The 25,876-nt window shown below is 38.2% G+C and overlaps 1 protein-coding gene across 1 annotated transcript in view; it reads right to left on the reverse strand.

Moving 5' to 3' along the window:
• Window positions 1-25,252, reverse strand: part of LOC139711405 (guanine nucleotide-binding protein G(s) subunit alpha-like) — a 37,332-nt gene extending 12,080 nt beyond the window's left edge. Inside the window, exons 1-4 of the mRNA XM_071623290.1 lie at window positions 24,258-25,252; window positions 11,472-11,544; window positions 7,790-7,844; window positions 2,048-2,167 (exon numbers count right to left, since the gene is read on the reverse strand). Of these exons, the coding sequence (XP_071479391.1) occupies window positions 2,048-2,167; window positions 7,790-7,844; window positions 11,472-11,544; window positions 24,258-24,465 (456 nt within the window). The 5' untranslated portion in view covers window positions 24,466-25,252. The remainder of the gene's footprint in view (window positions 1-2,047; window positions 2,168-7,789; window positions 7,845-11,471; window positions 11,545-24,257) is intronic.
• Between the last annotated feature and the right edge of the window lie 624 nt (window positions 25,253-25,876).

Consider the following 25,876-nt stretch of genomic DNA (forward strand, 5'->3'; position numbering starts at 1 on the left):
AATACCTTTTAGCACTTGTGCTATCTCTTAGTACCTTTAGTAATCTCATTGTGTATACATTATTACCATCAATATCGTATGTTCAATGAAGCTCTTTTTTGATAGTTTTAGATTACTTAATCATTATGTATTCGTTATGTATTTGATATGTTTCTTAGACTGTTTAAACTGCTTCGTGCTATGTATTAATGTTGATGTTAACACAAAAGTGTAGTGTTAAATCGCCATTATGTATTCAATTTTCTTGTACACATTGTGCTGTTGTTATAAAGTAAATATACTCAAATAAATAAAACTAAAGTCAATAATGATCACAGAAATAGTATTCCCATGGTGTTATGCACAATACGAGAAAACCAACTATATACAGACAGTGCGTCAGTGTTTTGTGAAGAAAAGAATCTATAATCTAAAGTCTATCATTGATCGTTTCTGTATCTCTCCAACAACTAGTTTTTGGCGATGGCGAATACATATAGATATTCTGCTGACTAAACGTCCAGCATTGAATTGATGATAAACCCTTATGTAATAAAAAACTTTAGAAAATACGACTTGCCATTTCAAAACCGTGTAAATTTCAGATGTCATTTCTAAAATATCGAGCTCTTTCGCGCTACAAATCGTGTCACATGTTGTAAAGGTCAAACCTCGTTGCTTTCACGGAATGTGCAAGACTGCTTATTTTTAGCTTGACATTTAAAGAGGAGAATATTACCACCGTCCGATCTAACAATCGCATCTCCCTCTGTACAAAATTATCTAGCTCAGTTGATTTCATTCTATAGCGCATTGATTGACAGGTTACTCCCGAGGAGGACCTATCAAAAAAGAATGAGAGTACTCGACATATTGAAACAAAAATATTGAGATGGTAGTGATGTTGACAAAACGTCCTTTTAGTTGACATTCCAAACTTGATGATCTGATGATAATGACCACGTTTTGAGATATACTCGCTTTTATTATAATTCCAAAAGGCATTTACACGTCGGGAAAACCCCTTAGTAAGATGATTTCTTTTTCTTCTTCTCCTCCTCCTTCTTCTTTTTCTTTGTAGTACTCTCCGTTTTAATAGATCTATATCATTGTTGGTTAACTGATCGTATAGGGGTTTTTTTTTCTTCAATTGTTGGTGAATATAACGGACCGATATTATTTTCGTTTATATCAAATGCATCATGACTTAAAATGATAGAGCTGCAGTCTTCCTAATGTGTTCCCAATTTCACGACAGTGTAACAGAATATCTTGTTCAAGTTCTAAAATGACTTAATGATCTCAGTGCTTTACACAACTCTGATATAATCACAGATTAACAAATGAAAAGAATTCATTTAACTCTGTTAGCCACGTTTATCTTTATATGTTTATAGGTATATTGTGTGTAAAAATTGTGCGCATTTCACTCATAAGCACAGTAAGGGCTAATCAAATTAGTTCCTAACGCATTATATTGTTCACTACAGTGGACCTCCGTTATAACGAAGTCCTCAGGACCGTCAGTTTTTTTAATATATATATATATATATATATATATATATATATATATATATATATATACAGTACAGAAACGTAATAAGAAAATTGGTCTGCTCGGCATTTTGATGATAATAAGTAAACGAATCAGTAGAAAAAGAACGCCGTAAAAAATAATAATAAATCCTAGATCTTGAAGATCTTAAAAACGGAGCATAGCTCTCAAATACTGAAAAGCAAGGTCACACTCTTCATCAGTGCCCATGGTGTGACAAAAGATCTTAATCAAACCCGTTTCTGAAACAGACATGAAAACACGTCTGATCATGCCCATGATTCGTTTACTATATATATATATATATATATATATATATATATATATATATATATACATATATATCGAAATTTCGATATAACCGAACAAATAAACAATAAAAAGATTACATAGAGCCAATAATGTTGCGGGCCAGAATTTCTATTTCGTTGTAACCAGAATTTCGTTATAACTATGTTCATTATAACGGGAGTGCATTGTATCTCCATTGTTTTCTTCTCTCTTTAAAAATACCTGGGTAACTGAAAAATCCGGAGCGCTGGTTTCCCTCGTCACGTATTCTGCGCACGGAGAAAGTTCGGCGTCTTTCAGCACCACCGCAGGTCTCAGCAGGGGCATTGCCTTTATCAGAGACTGGGAAGTCATAGAGGGGAAGATGGTGGAAAAGACATGATTATGTGACACTGATGCAATGGAAGTGATGCAAGTGATGTAAGTGATTTAAAGGGGCATTCCAGACGATTTATGTAATTTCACATCATGTAGTACATAAACAGATAGTGCCATGTATAGATTTGTGACATTTATTGTGGTCCTTAAGCAGACAAACCAATACCATGAAAACCCCAAAACATGATACACAAAAGAAGGATGATGACATAGGAGGCTCACATATCTGAAAAATGGTTTCCTTTAATAAAAAGCGGAGCAGAAAATGTGATAGAGACAAGGATATTACGTACGTATATACCTAAGAAAGATATACATTGATATGTTGTATATATTATACATATACATATATACATACATAAACATATACGTACACATACATGAGCCTATTTGTTTATAAAGAAAGAAAGAGAGAGAGAGAGAGAGAGAGAGAGAGAGAGAGTAACGGACAAAATAGATAGTAGAGATAGAGAATGAAAAGCAAACACATAAGTACATTCGACAGGAAGACATATTTCGAGCAACCCGAATTTGATCAATTCCAATGATAAGACAAGTAAGTACACATACTATATAAGAACAATGTCAACATGGCAAAAATATTGTAATTGTAAGAGATTGTGGGTATTTTAGGCTGATTAGCTGACTACCATTACCCAACATGCAGAACGTATTTTTTTTCGAGGTTTTTCCGCAGACGATCGAACACCTGCGGTTCCTTTGCCCCGTGGTGTCGCCGAATGCCTTTCATCCTACAATGCGCGTTACTGAGTAAAAGTCAGATACGATGTCATGCTCGAAGCTAGTAGATTATCATGAAAAAACTCATGTTGTCTAAACACGGGAAGTGGTTTATTCAATGCGCCACCGCGTCAAATCGGAGCTAAAAGTAGAGCCCCTTTTCATCGAAAATTGGGCGTTTTCACTTTGTCATGTAAACAATCAAAGATGAACATGAAGGGGATGGAATCCTCAGTACTTTTTGCTGGCGAGTCACTGTAGCATTGATCTGAGCTAAAAGTGGCTCCAGGACATCTTTCTATGTATACCTTGTCATGTCTTGTAAGTTCCAGGAAAGGGAAAAGGAATTAAACGTGCAACTATACAAAACCAAACTTCCACAACGCAGCTCGACTGTTTTTCTCCGGTCGAAGCGTTATTTGCAAGGCTCAGCGGTTTCAGCGAGCAGAAATAAGCTCATCATGAATTTTACATGGAATCCGCTGGGCCAAAAGATACATCATATCTGTAGTGTCGGTGTAATGTACCGCTCGCGTAGCACAACATCCTCTTACAGACCCACGCTGGGCGATGGTGAAGCGACTACCTAAAAGGTCAACCAAACGAGAAAGCGACCTGACTATAATAACGATCAGCAACAGCAAGCTTAAGGTAAATTTGCATTTTGTCTGACCGCAAAGTTTCCCTCTCTTTTCGTAAGAACCTACAAACTCTTTCGATAATCATTCAGGCACAGTAAGTAATGCTGGCTCGTTGCAATTCGTAGATATTCTGAGTCCACACTTTCTGCTGATGTCACGCTTTTAAATGCGTGCTAATAGTTGGTGTTTGTGTGAATAAAAGACCGCAAGTTGGGTCTGTTTTTACAGTGTGCTTATCATCCCATTGGAATCCGTTTTGCATCTTTTTAATTGATACAATTTTGATCGAAAGTATACCCGAGCTGCAGCCAGCACGAAATCGTAATAATATGCAATATGATTTGTGCTCCTCGCTTCTCACTATTCCGCTCAATATCTTATACGGTTTACTTCCACAGGGACTTATCATAATATCCAACAGTACTAGCTGTTCATCATCGCTTTTTCTTTTCCTGTAACAAACTATAGCGCCATTTCAGATGGTTTTCTTCTCCGTCGTGCGAGCAGCGCTCCCTCCGCGCTGGCGATGTGCTATTGTATCCGCCCCCACCCTTGACCTACTATTGCAATCTATTCTCGCACTCCGAGGTTAATATTGGCTAAAAATAGGCACGCTCTTCCTACAGAGTCCGCAAGCTCCCTTCCGTTCTATCTTCTTTTTCCTCTCTCTCTTTACCACCTCTCTCTCTCTCCCTCCCTCTCTCTCTCTCTCTCCATCGCGTACGAAACTTCAGAGCACTCATCCTCCCGTCGACTGAGCTGTTGCTATGGTTACGTTTTGGAAGCCATCGATTTCCAAACGGCTGATTCTCGCGCCGTTCTTACCATACAGCTGACTCGTCTCTTCTCCTACTTTCTTTCCCAGTATATTCCTGTTCTACCTCCCTCCACCGTTCACCATTAAACAGAGCTCAGCATGAATAGATGAGAATAATTACACGATTGTGTGCATGACTTACAGAATGTGAGTACATCTAGAAACATATGGGCCCGCACACTTGGTTACTCGTGTGCACAATATAAAACGGTCTTATATCAACCAGGTGCGTTTTCACACGACAACATTATTGGAGAGATTACTGTGCGAAGGCCGCGTTATTTTTCCTTGCATGATCCACACCGGAATTTGTGGCCGAGACATGTGCAAAGTATCATTTTGATGACATCCCTTAGGTGGAAGTTAATCTGGAGAACAAGGGCAAAAGGAGATTGGCATATCTCGTCGAAATAATAAAGAAATAATAATAATAATAATAATATTATCAATACAAATAATAATAATGATGATAATAATGATAATAATAATAATAATAATAATAATAATGATGATGATAATAATAATAATAATAATAATAATAATAATAATAATAATAATAATAATAATAATAATAATAATAATATCAACTATATATGGTCTTCTTCATTCAGGATGGCATCTTCAGTGTTGTCACTGCTCTGCCAGAGGGCCCTATAATTATTACTATCCTGGCGTTGCCAGGTGCCCATTTTCAGACACCTGGGTCGAAAGGGACATGGTGGGTAAAAACATCTTGTCTATGAACGGAAGCACTGGACGGGAATCGAACTCGGGTCCTTCGATTGAAAGTCAAGAGGCTTGTCCACTATAATGCCACACATATTGACGTATCTCAGGGCCGGCGGAGCGTTTTCAAAAGTGGGGGGGGGGGGGGCACTTCCGGGTTTCATGAGCTCACAAGCAAAAATTAAAATGAAATGAAATAAAAGGGTCTTCATCACCTTACCGCGCTCATACTTGAAGATCTCTATCTATTTCTTTTTAGTGCGACTTACGCACTTCCGGGTTAAAAAAAGTGGGGGGAGGGGGCCCAAAGTGATGACACCTTTAATATGTATCCTTGTCTTTTGATAATCATCGTCACACAGACAACCGTCACAAAAAAAGGCATGTTCTACATGCCTGTCTCCCTTTCATTTTGTGCTGTAAACATCACTTTGGTCTTTGCCCATTTTTTTTTCTCTCTCTCTTGTCAATCACATTCTATTAAATGACATTTGGCTGGGAATCTAAAGTGAAGTGAGCACGTGACGTTCACAGGACATGCAGTGTCACAAAATGAAAGCACACCTCAAGGCTTCCATTCAGAGAAATTATTTTCCAAGCACTGGACTCTGAACCTCAGCAAATTGAATTTCCATCAGGCCCCTTCATCAATGACATTTTTGTTTATACCCCTCACGACCGTGCGATCGACATTACCAAAATATAATATATACGCCATTCACCTTCGTTTTGACAAATTAATCCTTTATACTCGCGTGATGTACATTATGATTTATGTAGTTGTCTTTTTTTGTCACCTACTTTTGTCATCTGTATGATATCATTTTGTGTGCAAGCTTCGTTGCCATGGTAACCATCCCAATCGTATACTTTGCATGTTGTTACATCAAAATGACAGTAAACAAAACAAAATGAATTGAATGAAATCGAAGGTCGCTGAAATGATCCCCACTTGACTTTCCCATTATGTAATTCAAAATGTCGCGAACTTTTGTGGTTATTGCGACTATATCTATCGATTTAAAGGGCATGGCGGTAACGATTGGAATTTGCTTTTCATTATGCCGATATAGCATCAATCCATAATAGCAATTTGTAAACGTCTTAGTTCTGGTATAAAGGTGACCTTTAGAGACAAGTTTACAGTTGTATTCTCCGATTGCCACCGAAAGAATAATCTTTCTACCGAAGGGTGTGTCGTACGTATGCCATAGGTATCAGTCGAGACGAGCGCATTCAACTCACATTACGATTCGCTGCCCCCATTGTTTCATATTGATTGGGTTATGCTATAATAGTGGAATAGTTTAGCTCACCTTACGCCAGGGGAGCGTGTTTTATGCGCAGGTAACAGCTTTGTCCGTTGAGAGCAACTCCTTATCTATCAGTTTTAGATTTATTTGTTGTGGCTGCTGCTGCAGCTGTTGTTGTTGTTGTTTTTGTTTTTTTTTATAAAATAAGTTTGAGATTATTGTCATTTTGCTTCTGACGAAGTGTCACAATGTGACCAATTTTACCCCCCCCCCCTTTTTTTTTCTCTCTCTCATTAGTATTTGGATCATGCTCACGTCTCAGTTTTATTTTGAATTCACTAGGTTGGGATTATTATAAGGAAGGGGACAAGTTACCAGTCTGCCTAGCAAGTCAATAACACATAGCCCAGGGTTTTGGCATATGTCACACAGGAGGGTTGAATTGTGTAAGATGCAAAATCTTTTGTGTTTGTGTATGCAGAGCTCGACACTAACGGTGGCCCGGTGGCCCGGGGCCACCAAAAATGAAAGTCGGGCCACCAAATTTCAAAAAAGGGTAAATTTGGTGGCCCGCCTCGGGCCACCAAAATTTTTTGAAAAGTATGTCAATAAATTCATAACTTTTTGCGCCGGAAATTAGCAGTTAAATTTGTTCAAAGGATGGATGAAAAGGACTGAATGAATGCCTGAGAGTGAGTGTTGCAAGTTTGTTGAAGTTTATTTATGAGTGGATATGTCCAACTTCTAATTCTTACTATCATAAATCTTAAATATTTGACTCATTAAAAAAAGGACTTTTAATATTTTTTATTGTTGTTTTTTTGGGACACCAAATTTTTCTCTTGGGCCACCGAAAATTTGAAATTTAGGATTTTGGTGGCCCCATTGGGCCACCAAGCAAAAAAGTTAGTGTCGAGCCATGGACTGTATGTAAGTGAGTATGAGAGTGCCAAGATATGAGAGATCGAGTGAGTGAGAGTGGACAGGGATGACACCAAGAGCTCCTTGCAGAAAGATGTGAGGCTGAGGAGCTACCACCCAGGCTCCTATGTGTGTGTAGTTATAGAATATAGGATCGAAAGCCCATCGAGGCCCCTTTGACTCATTTTTACCCTACTAGCTCGCCACTATAGATGAGCAACTATCAGCATTTTTTTTCTTACAATACATATACATTCTTCCTCCTCCTCCTCCTCCTCCTCTTCTTCTTCTTCTTCTTCTTTTTGACGGGGGGGGGGGTATTCTCTGGATGTGAATGAATACACATCTTTGTATCGAGAAACAATAATCAAATAAGGATCTGTCATCATAGCACACACGTACAGCGCATGCGCTATAATCATGCATATCCATTCGACAGGTGTGTATATTTAGAGAGGATGTAGTCTGAGCTGAAGGCTACACTTACCACAATCGATTCCCGCACATTTTCCATGATGATGGGGAGGAATTCTCGCCGCTCGCTGTAACCAAAAAAAAGAGAGACAACTCAATTATGTAAGTATACACGAGCGACATGTACAATATTAGTTGAGGGCACCTACAATAATCATAATACTGTGTCATGATCTAACGAGCCGACCGAAGGTCGAAGCTAATAAAAACCGAAGGCACTGGCACCCACACAAACACACACACACGCAAACACTCTCACACTCACAAACTCCCATGTATCCTCTTTCCAACTTGTTTCTTTTTTTTTTTGCGCTCTCCTGCATTATGCATATATGGTTTTTTTTGCGCTCTCCTGCATTATGCATATATGTTTTCAACATAAATTTGCATATGAAAGCTTTCCGCATTCGTGTTCGATTCAGGGGCGGATCCAGGAATTCTGTAAAGGGGGGGGGGGGGGGCGTGACTAATATTTCTGGTGCCACTTCCGGGTTTCATTTCCTTTTTTTCCTTTTTATTTCTTTTGTTTTTAACGAAAAATAAAGGGGGGCGTGCGCCGGTTGCGCCCCCCTCTGGATCCGCCACTGCGATTTCATGCTGCTTATCTTGTTTGCTCTTGTGACAATTATTTTTACAGCAAATTCTTTTTTTTTAGTCTATTAGTAAATTGCATTTTTTTTGAATTATTTTCTTCATTGTCTCATTCTACGAATCGTTTGTTTGTTTCTTTGTTTTTCTGTAAACTTGGATGAAACTTACATACACGCTGCCACATTACGATAAACACTTCACTTTTCTTTCTGCCTTAGAAAGAAAAGAAGAACTAATGCGTCGATAAAACCAAAAGAGGGCCAGAAGGTCGTTTGTGCATACGCGGCCACCAGTGAACAATAACGACATGAAGGTCTCGGAATGCACATCTCGTCTTGTGTTCAGTTATTCATTCATTCATTCGTTCGTTCATTCATTCATTCGCTGGATGGAAGGTTGTTCGTGTACACTTCAAACAGAACTATGCTCTTCCGCATCTGAATACACAATGTTATTCCCTCGTCTTACTTGCATCCATTTCACAACACAACTTGAGTACAAATCAGAGTATAGACGACCTCGTCAACTCCTTCATCTAAAAATATCTCCTATGATTCTCCTGATGTCCGGAACGTCATCTCTCACCTTCTTTATTTTCTGCCTTCCATTTTCTCTTCTTTTCATTGACCAAGGTCCTGTTTCTCGGCATTTCCCGAGGAATACACTCCAACAGAGTGGGGGGAAAATGTTCCATCAAACTTCGTTTCAGGGTCACACTTGGTATTATACTTTTGCGTCTGTATTTTTGTATGCTTAACTAGGAGCAGCTAGTGGATTATAGGTTAAAGGCCAAGATTCCAGGAGAAATTTATTGAATGTGTCGCTGCGAGATCATGAGAGGAGAGACTGATATGGAACTATTCCTGATATATCAAAAATCATTGGAAAAGTATGTACACACACAAGGGCACACACACACGCACACACATGTATATTATACACACACACACACACACACACACACACACACACACACACACACACACACACACACACACACATATATATATATATATATATATATATATATATATATATGTATACATGTATGATCATTAGAAATTGTTTGTGTTCATCACCACTTTACCATGTAAAAGTCAAAAAGTCAGTATACGTGAGAAGGCTTTGTTTGGCTACGCCATCAGCCTATATCGTAGAGACGAGTATAATGCGTTTTTATGTATATGGGGATGTGCGTGTGTGTGTATGAGTGTATGTCTGTTTATCTGTGTGTGTGTGTGTGTGTGTGTGTGTGTGTGTGTGTGTTTGTGTGTGTGTGTGTGTGTGTGTGTGTGTGTGTGTGTGAATCTGTGTCTGTGTCTGTGTCTGTGTTTCATGCTGTCCTGCATGGTGCCGATCTTTTACAAAGCGATGACAAACAGGCGCGTATACATGCAGTACAACTCGCTGTGCCAATAAAGTATAATATTTTTCTTTGACATGACCGATAAAGCGAACCCTGCCCGGAACAATTTGGATAAAGCGACCTGATCTATATCTGGCCTGTTTGTTATTGACTTACGAAGATATCTTTACATGATTGGCGGTGATTTTATTAGCATGTGCCCTTGACTGCTGACCTACCTCCCAGGAACGTCTTCCAAATATAATATGGAATAATTAGGTTCATATGAAAAGTTCGAGCTGTCCTTATTTAGAGTGGAGTTCATTCCTACTACATAAGGAGACTTTTGGAGATAGAATTAAGCTACCGAGACTTTTTGCTCAAATGACACGGTTTTCACATCACAAATTCACGGGTTGCTTGATCAAAATAATTGTTCATTTTTCTATATCATTTCCTTTTTCATTTGATTGTATCCATCAAAGTCACCCATCAAAAATCTTTGTGAAAATTATTTTCTTGGGGAAGGGGGAGCTTTGTGGGTGCAAAAAAAAAAATGATAGAAAATCTGCGGTATATACGATTGATTAAAAGGTTCCAAAACTTCTGATGTTTTAAAGGAATGGTAAATTTTTGGTTGAGATGGCGATTAGATTTTCACTTTTTACGAGATAATTAGAAACCGCTTATAAAATATTAAAAAACATGCAAATCTAAGATGAATTCAAGGTTTACTCGATGAAAATCGGTTCTGGAATGGCTGAGATATCCACACACACAAAAAAATAAAACAACGTGGTCCTAATAATAGGTGGATCCCTCCTGTTATTAGGACCACTTTGTTTTGGATATCTCAGACATTTCAAAGCCGATTCTCATCAAATAAACTTTGAATTCATCTTAAAATCATATTCTTTTTCATATTTCATAAGGGGTTTCTCATTAGTTAACTCACAAAAACGTTAGAAACCTGTATACACCATCTTTAACCAACGCTATACCATCCCTTTAACCTACATTCACATCAGCATAAGTCAACACGCAATGAATACCAGGAGACCTTTTAAAATGAACACTTATCAAGTGGACCGCGTTCAGTTACTCGTGAGGACAACAAATCAAGTTTTCTCGGAGATACAGAAAGGCACATTTTGGATAATGACGACGTCAATTAAAACAGAAACATTTTCTTTTTTAATAGAACACATACTCCTGAGTATAGTGTGTGTGCCGAAATAGTTATCTCATTTTAAGTTTTATGAAATATGTCCTCTATACTATAAAACAAGTGCCATCTACTATATATTTTATACAACAGAATCAGATACACAGATGCTCTAACAGCAAATAGATACACTGAGATATATTTCATCGACATTGTCTTTCGAATGATCCTCGTTTTATCAGTTCGGCTTTTTATGTAGATCACTCTTTTCCATCTCTATATTGAACTTTTGTCATGTACCACTGCAAAGTACGGATTGTTTCTATAGTCATTCATTTATGTATCTGTATTAAACTTTTATTATTTGTATTCCTTATGAATTGTTAATAATATGACTTTCGAAATGTATACTCTGTACTGTTATTTATATTTCATATAAATTGTTAATAATGTTTTTCAAAATGTGATACTATGTATTTTACACCCTTTGTTGGGTGGAAATAAAACACAATTGAATTTAACTGAACTGAATTGAAGTGAATTATTTCTCTGAAAAAATATATTTTCCTGTTTTTATTTCTACTTATTACGAACCTTTCACTGTAGCCTCCTTTATGCAGAATCTTCATCTGTTTGACGATTGTACTCTTGCCAGATTCCCCAGCACCTGTTTCATGACATAAGAGAACACATTAGTACATTGATTTCCTTCAATATTGTAACGATTCACTTTATCATCCTATCACGTACGTATTTCGAATTCAGTTTCAAAGAGTATAAACCAATCAGCATAACAGATTGAAAACAACTATACATTGCTATCTTTTAAAATCTGATTGTTTTGTAATTATCATTTTGTGATATCCAGCACTTTTAAAAGATCGTCATATAAACACACACACATACACACACACACACACACACACACACACACACACACACATATATATATATATATGTCAAATCATAATCATTCTGTACTATACGTTATCAAAGTGGCGAGGTTGAACGTTATACAGGCCATCATCATTAACGACAGATAGACAGCGTCACATTTTAATTTCAAAAGACGATACGTTCTGCGCCGCGCCCTTTTGGAAATGCATTTTAGCCAGCCCTTACAGAGAGTGTGTGCCCATGACTTAATGTATGTGCTAGTGTGTGTCTCTGTATGTGTGTCTATCCGTCTTGGTATGTTTGTGATGATGAAATTTTATTATGAATGCCCAGTTGGTGTGTACAAATGTGATTGAGTGCTGTTTCGTATCTATACTAGTACTTTATAGATGCGTATACTACTTATCCGATAACATTGTAAATAGAACGATATCGTACACTCGTATTTAAATAGACCTGGCAAACAGAGCAAAGTGTATTTTTATATATTGCTACTTGATGCCATTCGCTTCATTTTTAACGTGTTTACATTGTGCCTGTCATCTTATGGCATGACTGAGACTGTTTTACATTTAACTAGCCTTTTTACTCTTTGTCGTGGACGAGATATCACGCATTCCATTGTGCGATGGGCTAAACACGTCTGTGACACATATCGGAGGCGTCATTTTGAGGCGTTTCGCAGCTCCACTATACGGTCCCATTTTCAACCTTCGTTAATAAAATCCAATGATAATACGACGTGTCAAGTTTCATAACCAGTGCTCACATCTAAGCTCATTTGACACTGAGCACTATACGTACTACTCTTGAAATGTCTGCACCCCCATTCCTCTCCCCCCCCCCCCTTCTCTCTCCATCTCACCATCTCTCCCCCTCTCTCTCCCCCTCCCTCTCTTTTTCGGTTGGTTTCAGAGCAAAAGCACGACTTGCGTTATGAGACTGATTGATACTGGAAATGTATGCTACATGTAATCTTGGGCAGAAAGCATTAAAATCATCAGACAGTCATACACAGTGGCATCACTCCTCTTTTTGATAATTTGGATGATTTTGTTTCCATAATGTGCACGCATAGAGACTATCCTATGGTATTATGCGTTCTAAGAACTGTGGCCTGTTGCATAAAAGTTACTATTGTGGTAACTTTGCCATCCAATTGGTAACTACCATGGCAACAATACTCAACAGCCAATCAAAATCAAGAATTGCATGGAAGTTACCATTGGATGGCAAAGTTACCATAATAGTAACTTTTATGTAACGGGCCCCAGGTTATTATCATTATCATTATTATTATTACTACTATTATCATCATCATCATCACCATCATCATCATCATCATTGCTACCATTATCATTATTACTAATAATCTCATGAGCTATAACTTTGTAAATCGTTTGTGCACAGTGATCTATATAAGAACACTTATTTGTCTTTTTTCCTGTGGTAGACCCTCATAAACATAGCAATGTCTTTGGCCGGCGTATTACATTAAACTAGATCAAGGTTTGTCGAGAGTCGTGTAACTTTGATGTTCATTACAGGGTACGCCGGCGACGGATGTAGTTAAAGTCGTTCGAGTTTTAGCATGCAACGTTCATTACATACATACCCTCAGCTATGTTTAATCAAACCTGTTTTAAAGAGGATATAAACTTATATCACGCAGCAATGGTGCCAGGGCAACGGTACTTTTCAAGGGTAAGAGTGATGTGTAGGGAAGAAGAGACGCGTTAATCCTCCAGTGTGTGAAATATTTGACACACAAAATACATGATTGGCTTATAATACCTTCTGCCTGCCACATTTTACCAATTGCCTATATAAAACCTGGGCCCTGTTTCATAAAGCTGTTCGTAAAGTTGCGAAAAACTTACGAGTGACTAGTGATCAAAGATCTGATGTGCTATACTTATCAGAATTTCCATAATTCAGCACAAGAACTAATCACCAGTCGCTCGTAAGTAGTTCGCAACTTTACAAACAGCTTTATTTTTTTTTCAGTGGGTCCCTCCATTTTTCGATATTTTGTGTAATGTTATATCGTCTATATCACTTCAGTCAATTTTCATTACAACATATTTGTTACCCATAGTTCCACAATGATGTTTTCTCAATTTACTTTGTTTTGATTATATGTAACCTTATTCTCTGTTACCAAAGAAAGTGAAATGTTTATGTTCTTTCGAAAAATGAAATAAAGTTTGAATTGAATTGAATTGAAAAAAAAAACACCCCCAGGATACATCACCAAGAAATGCGTATTGAACAATAGGTTTGATGGAGTCTGTGACAGGCAAAGGATTTCAGATGTTTAGCTTATTAACCCCTTGAGGACGAGTCCCGAGTATACTCGGGCAAGCGTCTATGGGAAAGTAGTAATATCAAACCGTCCTAAACGGGTTAAGAGTCTTTCAGAACAGAATTGTGATATTACCGTAGACAGTTATAGGATTCCTAAAGACAACTATCACACAACAAAACACACACACACACACACGCACACACGCACACACACACATGAACTGCGCAGATATTAACACGCAACAGAAAACACGATTACGTTAACTCGTCTACCGATTGTATTACCGATCGGATGTCTGTTTAAGCCAAAGTTCGATAGATTAATTTGATAAATGGATAGAGAGAGAGAGAAAGAGAGAGAGAAAGAAAGAGAGAGAGAGAGAGAGAGAGTCACAAAGGGAGAGAAAGGGATACGTGGTATAGACAAATATAACATAATATAAGTACAGAGAACCACGAATACTGTTAAAATGACGAGTGAGGTGGAATATGTGCTGGTAGTTCAGCCTATTCATCCCACTCTATAGTTATTCCCATATCACTTGCGGAAGTCTATGTTAACTGATGTCTCACTGAATCGTCTCAATATTTTAAAGGGTAGTCTAGATGTAGACTGTACGGTATTCAATGCGCATGCGCTACTTTTCTCCTACAACTACAGTAAAGGGAGTACATAAAAACCACGGCTGCCCCCGGTTAACTCTGTCCTCAACGCTGCGCATGCCTAGCTTCCTATCAATGTCATCTAACAGAATATGTATGTATATATAATATATGTATACACACACACACACATACACACACACACACACACACACACATATATATATATATATATATATATATATATATATATATATATATATATATTTGTTTATTTATATTATATCATACTGCGGTATAATGTGTCTCTTTATAGTAACATCTTCGTTGGCTAGCAGCTTATGCTGAATGTATACCTCCCAGCGTTTGCGTATAAAACTTTAGTTTTGTGTGTGTTTTTTTTTTTTTTTTTTTTGGGGGGGGGGGGGGGGAGGGGGTTGAGATCTACGCTGGGTTGTTTTTTTTTTTCAGCTTCCCTGAAAATAAAGCGGTAATGCAAGGTAACACCAGTACAGAAAGGAAAATTTATGCGAAGTGAGAGGTACTTTTTGTAACAATCTATAGATCAGTTAATCCTTGGGTAAGCTAGCAGGCTATCACAAGAGAAAAACATCGGCAGACACACACACATTCATTTATTTTTCTATCCTATCATTACTCCTTACGCTCCTACGTATATGTATGAAAAGCTCTGTTTTGTTTTGTTTTTTTAAACCAAGAACAGAATACTGTAAACGCATGTTCACCTATACCCGGAAGGTATCAATTTTTAATACTTAGGCCTACTCTATAATTCAATAAGGTCACTATCATGAAATTATAATTCATTTAAGAAAGCCATATGATAAATAGTCGTGTTGCATATAATAATTCCTGGGGCTTGTTTCACAAAGAGTTGCGATTGATCTTACGCTCGATTTATTGAGCGTAACTCGTTAAACGTACGTTCAATAATGCGCCAAAGTTCTGTTTCTTAAGGACACTCACGTTTGATTTCAATAAAAGTCAAGCGTAACTTTCAGTAGATTGAGCGTCACTTGCGATCAATCGCAAAGTTGTTTATGAAACGCAATTTGCGATTGATTGCAACTTACGCTCAATCTTTACGAAACAGGCCCCTGGTTCCCTGCTTTGATTACCAAGACTTGGAAAGGAAAGAGAAAAAGCTTTAGTCCGGATGGGGGGAGTAGTTCCCTAACGGCATTGAACGGTTCTCTTATCATGCTTGTAGTTTTTAGATAAACTTGTTGCACAGATGTTATTCCTCCACTTCACGTGTCTCTTTTTCTATACAGCTTGTATTAGATTATCATAACTTGCCTCGTCGGTGAGTTGGCTCAGTCGGTAGCGCGTCTGCCTCACGATCACGCGGCCCGGGTTCGAACCCGAGTCTGGACTGAGCAATGTTGTGTGTAAACATACCGTCCCCTCTAGCAATAGGCAAAAACATTCTGTCCCTCGGATAGGACATAAAATGGAGGTCCCGTGTATGAGAGAGTCACAGCTCATGCACGTAAAAGATCCCGCTTCATTCATTCATCGCAAAGAGCAGGGTGTCTAACCCGGTGAAGTGGTCCCACCCCACATCCAACTGGACCCCATGGAAGACCAGCTTAGTGTAGCTGAATATGGGCTATCCAGCCATCTTCACAGATGGAAAATGAACAACAACAACAACAATCGTCTTCCCTTTTGGTACTAATGGACCTTCGCAGGGTCTTCTGGGTAGGGCTTACTTTGTATTTCTTTTTTGTCGTATTTATAGTTATGAATAAGGAATAGATGCTATATGTTATCAGGGATTATATAACCTCAAAAAGGCTATAGTATTAACCTACATTCTTTTCAGTCCATTTCAATTTTACTTTCAAATTTTCATGTTTTTTTCTCACAGAATGATAAATTAATTGACATTACTACAGAAGATAGAGAATACAAAATGTACAGAACCATGTCTATTGATTGCAACAAATAAAGAATAAACTGAACACAAAAATGTTGATGGTCATATTATCATGGTATAAAGGTCTCTAAGGGAAGTAACAGAATGGGGCCTAAATAAAAGCTAGCTTGAAAAAATGTTGATTCCTGCACCTTCTCAATTGAGTTAATCATTCATTTATATTTGTCATATTTATGCCTGTAAGATAAGAACTGCTGTAGTTTATATTTATCAGATTCGAGGAAATGAAATTAGATTATAACAAAACAGAACAAAATGAGTCGAATATATGATTTGTATTGTTTCCTTGATTTCTAATGATTAATGTAATTATTCGCAATATGATTGAAGCTGGACTCCTCGGACGACCAGTGCACGACCACAGAGGCCGAGTTTAACAGGGTAATCCATCCGTTCCTCGTAAACTTTTCGTTTCACTTGTATTGTGGCTTTAATCTCTGATTTTACGTTGATTACATTGAAACACAAACAAACAAACAAGCAAACAAACAAACAACACGGAAGCAATAGAGAAATGACCATTCTGTTTCAGTCTTGCTTAGATTAATATACAGAAATTGAGAAGCTAAAAATAGTTTCTCGATTCATTCTGATGATGAAAACAATGGGATGAGACCATGAATGCACTAAACAATTTTCACGCACGAGGATGGAACTACTTTATGTACTTGCGAAGGTATAAAGAAAATATATTCTTTTGACCGCTAATCTTAGAAAGGCAGCTTTAACAAATGCGTGAGCGTTACTTAGATTGATGGTTAAGGTATACACTGTATGATATCAACTTATTATGGCACTCAATATCGTAATAATACTGTATGTTCATAACACATGGAATTATGAGACGCCATGAAAAATCATCGTTAGCCTGTAGCAGCATGCGAGGTGTTCCAGCATAGGCTTTAATGTAGCCTGGGCTCTGTCTTTCACTATGTACACACACACACACACACACACACTCACACACATAATATAATTAGGTATCATAATACATATACTTCACTATACAGGTGTGCGTGTGTGTGTGTGTGTGTGTGTGTGTGTGTGTGTGTGTGTGTGTGTGTGTGTGTGTGGGTGCTTGTGTGTGTGTGTGTGAATACATGTACATAATATATACCATGTAAAATATTCACTTTGATAAATAAATGCAAGAACACATAATGTATTCTGTCTTCAAGCGAACCCCCTCCCCCCCCCCCCGGCCCCGGCAGTCCAAGGCTAATATTTCCAAAACGCGACTGTTTTACACGTTTTCCGCTGATTTTGTTTTGTTTTGTAATTTGCAACCAATCTTGTCTTTATCATCAAAGAGTTTTGACTATAATGAAATACGGGAATTTCGCCGGGACTCAATTTTATTTGCGGGAAGATTGTCATGAGTCGGCTGGTGCAGCAACCGGAGGGTATTAATTTCGAGAAGCTTCTTTTGTTTCTCATCGTCTAATCGCGAGTCTGCGTGAACACTGATTTATCCTATTCTAACCTGGCGCCAATTTTCATTCGAATATGAAACATTGTAATGCGTCGAATTTTGGAGGAAAGTGATACAATAAATCCTTTCTTCGGGGCATTCGAGATCTAATGAAGCAGTGTAACAGCATTTAAGTGACGACGAAAATTATTCTATCATAGGTATAATCTTACCCCCTCCCCCGTCCCTTCCTCCGTTCCACATCTCTGCCCTTAATGCATTTAATAATACTTTTCATACCTTTTTGGATGCTTCAAATGTTTTTTGCTCCGATCTGGTTAAAGGATGATAGCACTGCGCTATATTTAGCCAGGATGTGTGTATGGTAACGCACAAAACGGCGACATGTTAAATGAATACTCATTTACGCCATGATGATAAACCAAGTTTCCTACCAGGGCATAATTGTCAACCTCCGTGCTATGGGCGTTGCTATAATTTGCGGCCGATTCACTAAATTGGTTTTGAAACATGTGGTTTCTGTATAGAAGCATCAATCACCTTTGCTTGCCGTGTCATGCCCGTGAGCTCTTGCTGAACACATCGACAAAATAATAATCGTGTGATGGAATAATCATCAATTAAAGTTAATGTGGAAGTGGTTGAGTGTAGCATAAGAGTAGCCACGCTGAGGGGGAATATTGATACAACCTTTGGTTTGGTACACGGCGAATGTGTCAGCTTCTACTCATCTTTTTGTTTGTGTTTATTGCTTTTCTCTATTTTATACGCTGCCATTACAGTTTCTCCTCATTAGGGAGAAAGATTCGATGTGTGTGTGTGTGCGCCTGTCTGTGTGTGTTTAACGCGTGTGAAGGTTGTAAAGTGTACTTTCACAACGCCATACCATAAGGCCCATCCTCACCCCCCCCCCCAAAAAAAAAAGTATGTTGATGTACATTACGGTATAACATTAAACATATTTTTGTTGTTGTTGGTGGTGTTGTTCAACCGCCCCTGTGCTCGAATACAGAAGGAATTGATCATATTAACAGGGCTCGACACTAACTTTTATTTTTGGTGGCCCGATCGGGCCACCAAAGTCGTGAATTTGTATTTTTTGGTGGCCCGAAAGTAATATCTGGTGGCCCGAAAAAAAATCAAGAAAAACATGAAAAAACTAAATCCGTCCTACTAAACATAGAAACATAAATATTAAGCATTACTGAAGTAATACAGGTACCCATGTCCAACATTAGTGAATAAAAAATTCAATCATCTTACCGTTATTCTGAGTTCTAAGATTTAGCAAATAGGCTTATAGATTAAATTGAAATTTTATGCTATTTTCGTAGTCAAAACTTCCGTTTGAAATGAGAAAGTGGGAGCATTTACAGACATTTGTAAACATCCGACAATTGTTTTACCATTGTAAAGAGCCGAAAGTTACCGTTATTCATTTCTGATTGTAAAAGCAATCATCCAACACTTACTAGTATTTTAGCACCTTAGGAGCCGATTGTTGCCGTTAATAACTTTTAAATGTAAAAGAAAACAACCGACATTCATTTTAGCACCTTACGGAGCTGAATGATATCCCTATTCATTTCCGAAAGTGAAAGCAAACATGCGCTTTTCATTTCAACATCTAACTGAACCGATTGAAACCGTTAATCATTTCCAAATGTAAAAGCAACAATCTGTTATTCATTTCCAAATTTATAAGCAAACATCGGGCATTTATTTTATCATTGTACGGAGCCGAATGTTACTGCTGTCCACTTCCGAAAGTGAAATGAATCATCTGACAATTATTCTAGCATCATACGGAGCTGAATGTTACTGTTTTTCATTTTTAAACTTCAAGGCAGACATCAGACATTTATTTTACCATCAAACGCAGCTGAATATTACTGCTATTCATTTCGAAATGTAAAAGCAAATATTCGACATTTATTTTAGCATCGTATGGAGCAGAGTGTTACTGGTATTCACTTCCAAACGTAAAAGCAACAATCTGACATTTATTTTGCCATCTTCTGGAGCCGAGTGTTATTGCTATTTACTTTCAAAAGTAAGAGCAAACATCTAACATTATTTTATTTAATCATCGTACGGAGTTGAATACTATTGTTATTCATTTCCGAACGTCAAAGGGATCATCCGATGTTTATTTTAGCATCTTCCGAAGCTGAATGTTATTGCTATTTACTTTCGAACGTAAAAGCAAACATCCGGCATTTACTTTATCATCTTACGGAGTTGAATATTATTATTATTCACTTCCGAATGTCAAAGCAAACATTCGACATTCATTCCAGCCGCGGGCCGAATGTTATCCCTATTCATTTCTGAAAGCAAAATCAAATATCTGACATTAAATCTAGCGCCGTCCAGAGCTGAATATTACCGTTATTCATTTCCAAAAGTATAAGCAAACATCCGACATTTATTTTAGTATCATACAAAGTCGAATATTACCGTTATTCATTTCTAAAATAAAAAGCAAACATTGACATTTATTTTAGCATCTTACGGAGCCAATTGTTACCACCGTTCATTTCCAAAATTAAAGGCAAACATCCGACATTTTTTGGTGGCCCAATCGGGCCACCAAAATCTTCATTTCTGATATTTTGGTGGCCCGATGTGCGTTTTTGGTGGTCCCGGGCCACTGGGCCACCGTTAGTGTCGAGCCCTGATATAAATAAATAAATGAATAAATAGATAAATAAATAAATAAATAAATAAAACGTAATTATACTTTATATTACTAGTATGGTGAATGATGTTCTTGGATTGGTTTCAGACAACAGCACACACGCACACGCGCACGCGCACGCATACATACACAAACAGGTACACTGTTTGTGTATCTTTGTCTTCAAAACGTTTCTACTGAGGCCATTGGAGAGTTGATTGACTATGTATCATAGATTAGATACACGGGATACGTCCTTTCGCGGTTCATCACTGAGCGCCCTATCTGATGGTATTGTACATGTTACCTCGAGCGAATGCATTTGTAGTCACTGTTGTCGTTGTGATTGTGATTGTGATTAAAGAGAGAAAATAACTATCTCATATCGTTTCATAGACCACTATGCATAATAGAAAGGACTGGGGCAGTCGGTATTACGCGAAGTGTGGAATACACTAGTACTGCTACACGTATTTCCAATTACTTAGGATACGGATTCGGGATAAAAAGTGGCTGTCTGGTCGGTGATATCCAAATGTAGTAGAGATAGATTAGTCTCTCTTAGGACATACATTAAGAACCGAAAATCCTCGCCGGCATTTCCCGTAGTCATCTGACATATGGGGCACATCCTTTCAGAATAATACTACTAATAATAATATTGATAATACACATTCCTTGAGAGCGAAATGGTCGGGAGAGACACTTGATGCACGTGTGTGTATGGGTCTTTGCTGCCGGGAGTGTCACAGCCTTACTTCCGATAACCCACGCGGGTTCGTTACCGGATGTCACCCAAAGGGTCATGGCGTTAAAATGAGTATGCTTGTGAATAAGATCTAAAGCTTTTAATCAAATTAATACTCGCATGACACTCTCCCCTCTCTCTCTCTCTCTCTCTCTCTCTCTCTCTCTCTCTTTCGCTCTGAATATACATGTTGTATATTTATATTATTTATCTTTATAATGTGATAAACACAATTATATAATCATAATTTGTCTTATACCTACATCGTATCAAACAAAAAGATTACACTTGCTGAGATAATTGTATAAGACGTTAATTTGTAGTATTTCTTTTATACAAATTCCCTAAAATGATAATCTATTTCCTGGTAATAGCAAATCAGAAAAAAAAGAAAAAAAAAAGAAAGAAGAACGCTCAGCAAATGTCATGTTGGCCTTATCAATCCAAATTACGGGGTTTGAGTTTACCTGTAGCAGTTTAAACTGGTGTCCACTTTTTCCGTGATCCCGTTAGATTTTAGGTCAGGTCTTTATTAGTTGATATAGCTACAGAAGGCGATCTACAACCTAGCATTTCACCACACCCAGGTGGAATCTATAGCACAGCAAAATTGTATAAATGAGATATGCACAACTAGAAAAGGGAGGGGTGGTGATCTTACAACACTAATATGAAAACAGACATACACCACTTGGGTAGGGTCGAGATTACTAGCACAGTGCCAAAAAATGTGGGAACTTCTCAAATATTTCGCCTTTCAGACAAACTTGATGGCGGATGAGCTATTTTGGGGCACAATCACAATTATAATCATTAAGATATCTTACCTCTAAAGACCTTTATATGATCTTCAGTTGAACTCTTCTTTTTTCCACCAGCGAAGCGTTTTGTGATCGCTTTCTTTCTCCTTTGTTTGCAAGTAGATTGTGTGTTAATGTGTGGGCGTGTTTATGCGTGTGTGAATTTAGGTTCTCTGAATTCTCTTTAACCAATTGCATGCAAGATCTTGAAAACTTTAGGATTTCGCAACAAGATCCACCAAGGATTCCAACGCCAGTGGGTTCACAGCCTTTAAAACCAGAGTTTATTTTTAGCTTTCCTATTTGGCGAGCTGGTTAGTCGCTTTTGATCATAGAAGAATAAAGTTTCCTCTGAGTATATTTTCTCTTTTCTATTTCTTTTCCCTTTTTATTATGAAAGGAATACGAAGGACGTTTCGACTGCGCCTCATGGCACAGAATGGCATTTTGCTGCTCGATTATCTTTTTAACGTCCCGTTCCATTCGGATGAATTTGAATGTGACGCAAAACAATCAAACGGTGAAGCCGTAACAGTTCGTATCAAAATTAGCCTGGCGTACAAAAAAATCACCCTACAGGCAGTTCTAGTCCCATTGATAAACTGTCGGGTTTTCGTGGTTACGGCTGCAAGTCTGTCGCTAAATTTAGATCTCCGAGTTGCCGGTCTCATTGAAGCCTTTGTAGAGAAGGTTGCACTCGTGAACTACATATTGCACTTTGTCACACAAGTTCGTTCTTCTTCTTCTTCTTCTTCTTTTTTCCCCCACTCTGTCCGCTGCCATGAAAATGAATCGGTAAAATAAAGTGGCTACACTTGAGGAAAAAAGGCCAGAACTGAACGAGCTACCTGCAATCTGCTGACACTCCGTGACTGATTGTCCTACATGTATTGTGTCAGTAGTTGCGATTTAACCCTTTGTGTGCAATGAGCGATGATTGGCAGAGAAATGTCCTATGGTATTTACACACTGTCCAAAGTCTCTGGCAAAAGAAGAGTTAAGTGGTTTTTTTTTCAGAATAGATGAAGGCCAGCAAGATATATAAGGCTTAATATTTCCGCCACAACACATAGCAGAGATTGCATACGAGTATCCTAAGTGGTCAAGACTCTCCAACCTGCTTGCACCATTTCGTCAATTCAGATCAAAATCATGTTATAATCATTATCATTACGTCAGCATCATCGCACGCCTCATCATTATTAAATCATCATGTGTAACAGCTGTGTAATGGTAGGTGTACCATATGAGGAAATCATGAAACAAAACAAAAACGAGAGGGACAGAAAAGGAAGGTTCATTGCAGCTGGAAATATGAGCTGCCATGATAATCATACCGTTTACTACAAGTCTATGAAAACGCGTGACATTAATTTTTGGTTTGCCGGTAAACACCTGCAGTCATAACATTCTCAAAGTACTCGCTGTTTGTAATTTTCCTGTTCACGATTTTTAATAGACCTACGTAAAGGCAATGTTGCTTTTGGAAATAAATATATCCCGAGAACATTGTCAAAATTGTGTTATTATCCAGATAACTTTCACTGTACCAATGAGCTTACAACAGCCTTACGTTTCCTAATTCGCTGCGTGGTGTGTGATACTATTAAAAGTATACGCCATGTTTTGATGTGTTATTTGCTTGCTGCACTAAATTTAACTTTAGAGATTTAGAGAGTAAATTAAGGCTTAGAGAAAGGACCAACTAAATGTCTTGTTAACAGAAAACTCCTAGAATCTTAATTGTGACTGCTTTTGACGTGACGGGTCACACACGCACACACACACACACACACACACACACACACACACACACACATATATATATATATATACATATGTACATGTATACATATACAGTGTACATGCATATATATATATATATATATACATATATATATATATATATATATATATATATATGCTTCTATATGCCTATTTTATACTTACCAACGAGAAGTAATCGCATGGTCTTCCGCATATAGTGCTTGAACTTCGTACTCTCCGTTTTTAGGTAACGATCGATTTGCTTACTGCGCTGGCGGGCGTCCAAGGTCTCGCACGTGCTGATCCGCCCCGCGCCTGGTCCTGCCATCTTTGGCAGGTTCTCGTCCGTCGTGCTCGGCGTGATCAAGCGGTAGTTCGTAGAGACAGGCATATTTTGTGCGGTGGTGTTCGTGAGTGGTTCGTGAAAGCTAAATCCTCGCTCTTCCCCTCCGTATTCTTATTCTGCGCAACTACTTGGGACTTGCAAAACCATGTCACTTCGAAAGTTCCGAGGAAGATGAATGTTCTCTCTCTACGTGATGAGGCAGAACTTGTGGAAATGTTCTCGCGTTCGTACGAAAGAAAATAAACAGAAGGCAGCTTGCTGGTCATGTGGTCGATCACGTGACCAGTATCTGTCTCGTTTGCCCCCTTAGACGCATATCTTTCATGGCGCTTGTTTACGAATCTGTCGTTGCTGCAAATGCCTCCCTGCAAAGGATTCCATACACGCAAGGCACCATCCAACAACAGCGCTATAGGCCGGGGGATCCGTGGCGCCGGGACTGCCAACGAGAAGTCGGGCGAGTATTAATCCTGCATAGAGACCTGCAATATGGTCCGGTTTTCCGCAGTGAGCGAATTCGTAATCAAGAGCAGCTTTGTGTATGTTTCCCTGCCATTGCAGTTGTCACCTGGCTTGGATATGAAACACTCCTCCCCGGCCGAGGCCCCTTTCCGCTCGCTGTTTATATACCTACTACAGCATTTGACCAGACTTAAACTGATCGGTCAGACCTCGCCATTGTTGCTGGTGCCGTTACAGTGTGTGACTCACGTACAAAAATCATCTGCTTGTCACGTTGAATGAATGGTGGTGATAATAGGTGCTGTCTGAATCTCGCCAAAACCTGTCAGCTGTAGACTGTCACGTGGTCTCCACAGTTGGTTTCCTCTAGAAGGGATTTCTTTCCCATCATATTATCGGTCGACAGGGTAATCCTACGAATGAGACAAAGAAAGATAAACAGATAAATAGGAAGATAGATAGATACATTAACTGCTTGGTTGGTTGATTGATTGATTGGCAGATTACGGAGGGACATACAGAGATAGGGGGGGGGAAATGTCATGGTTGGATTCAATTATTGCAGTAAATGTTTTGTTCACGAATTGTGGAGAGTTCTTGAAGATAATCAGTTTCGATACAATCAGGGTAATAAAACAATAACAACAACAACAATGTTACCCACAATGCAGCTATATGCGTTTCCTGACTGTTGCGGTTGTTGCTGCTTTAGTGGCGTTTGAAAAGATTTTCACAAACTCTTAACTCGCCATCATGATGTTGTAATGTGTCTGTGAACGATAGCACTATATATTACCCATACTTGGAGCGATTCTCTTCTTTTGACATTGTTCGAATTAGAAAATGTCAATGCTAAGAATGAATGAATAGAAGGCCTACAACTGAATAAAAGAATTCGTGTTGATAAACAGGTGCACTGTAAGATTCATAAATGAAGAGAAAATTATGCATATTGATATTTTAGATAGTATGTAAATTGAGGGAAAAAACTCAA

Source organism: Diadema antillarum, unplaced genomic scaffold (genome assembly GCF_040938485.1).
Source record: "Diadema antillarum isolate AM-2024a unplaced genomic scaffold, OU_Dant_1.0 seq00001655_RagTag, whole genome shotgun sequence".
NCBI classification, from domain to species: domain Eukaryota; kingdom Metazoa; phylum Echinodermata; class Echinoidea; order Diadematoida; family Diadematidae; genus Diadema; species Diadema antillarum.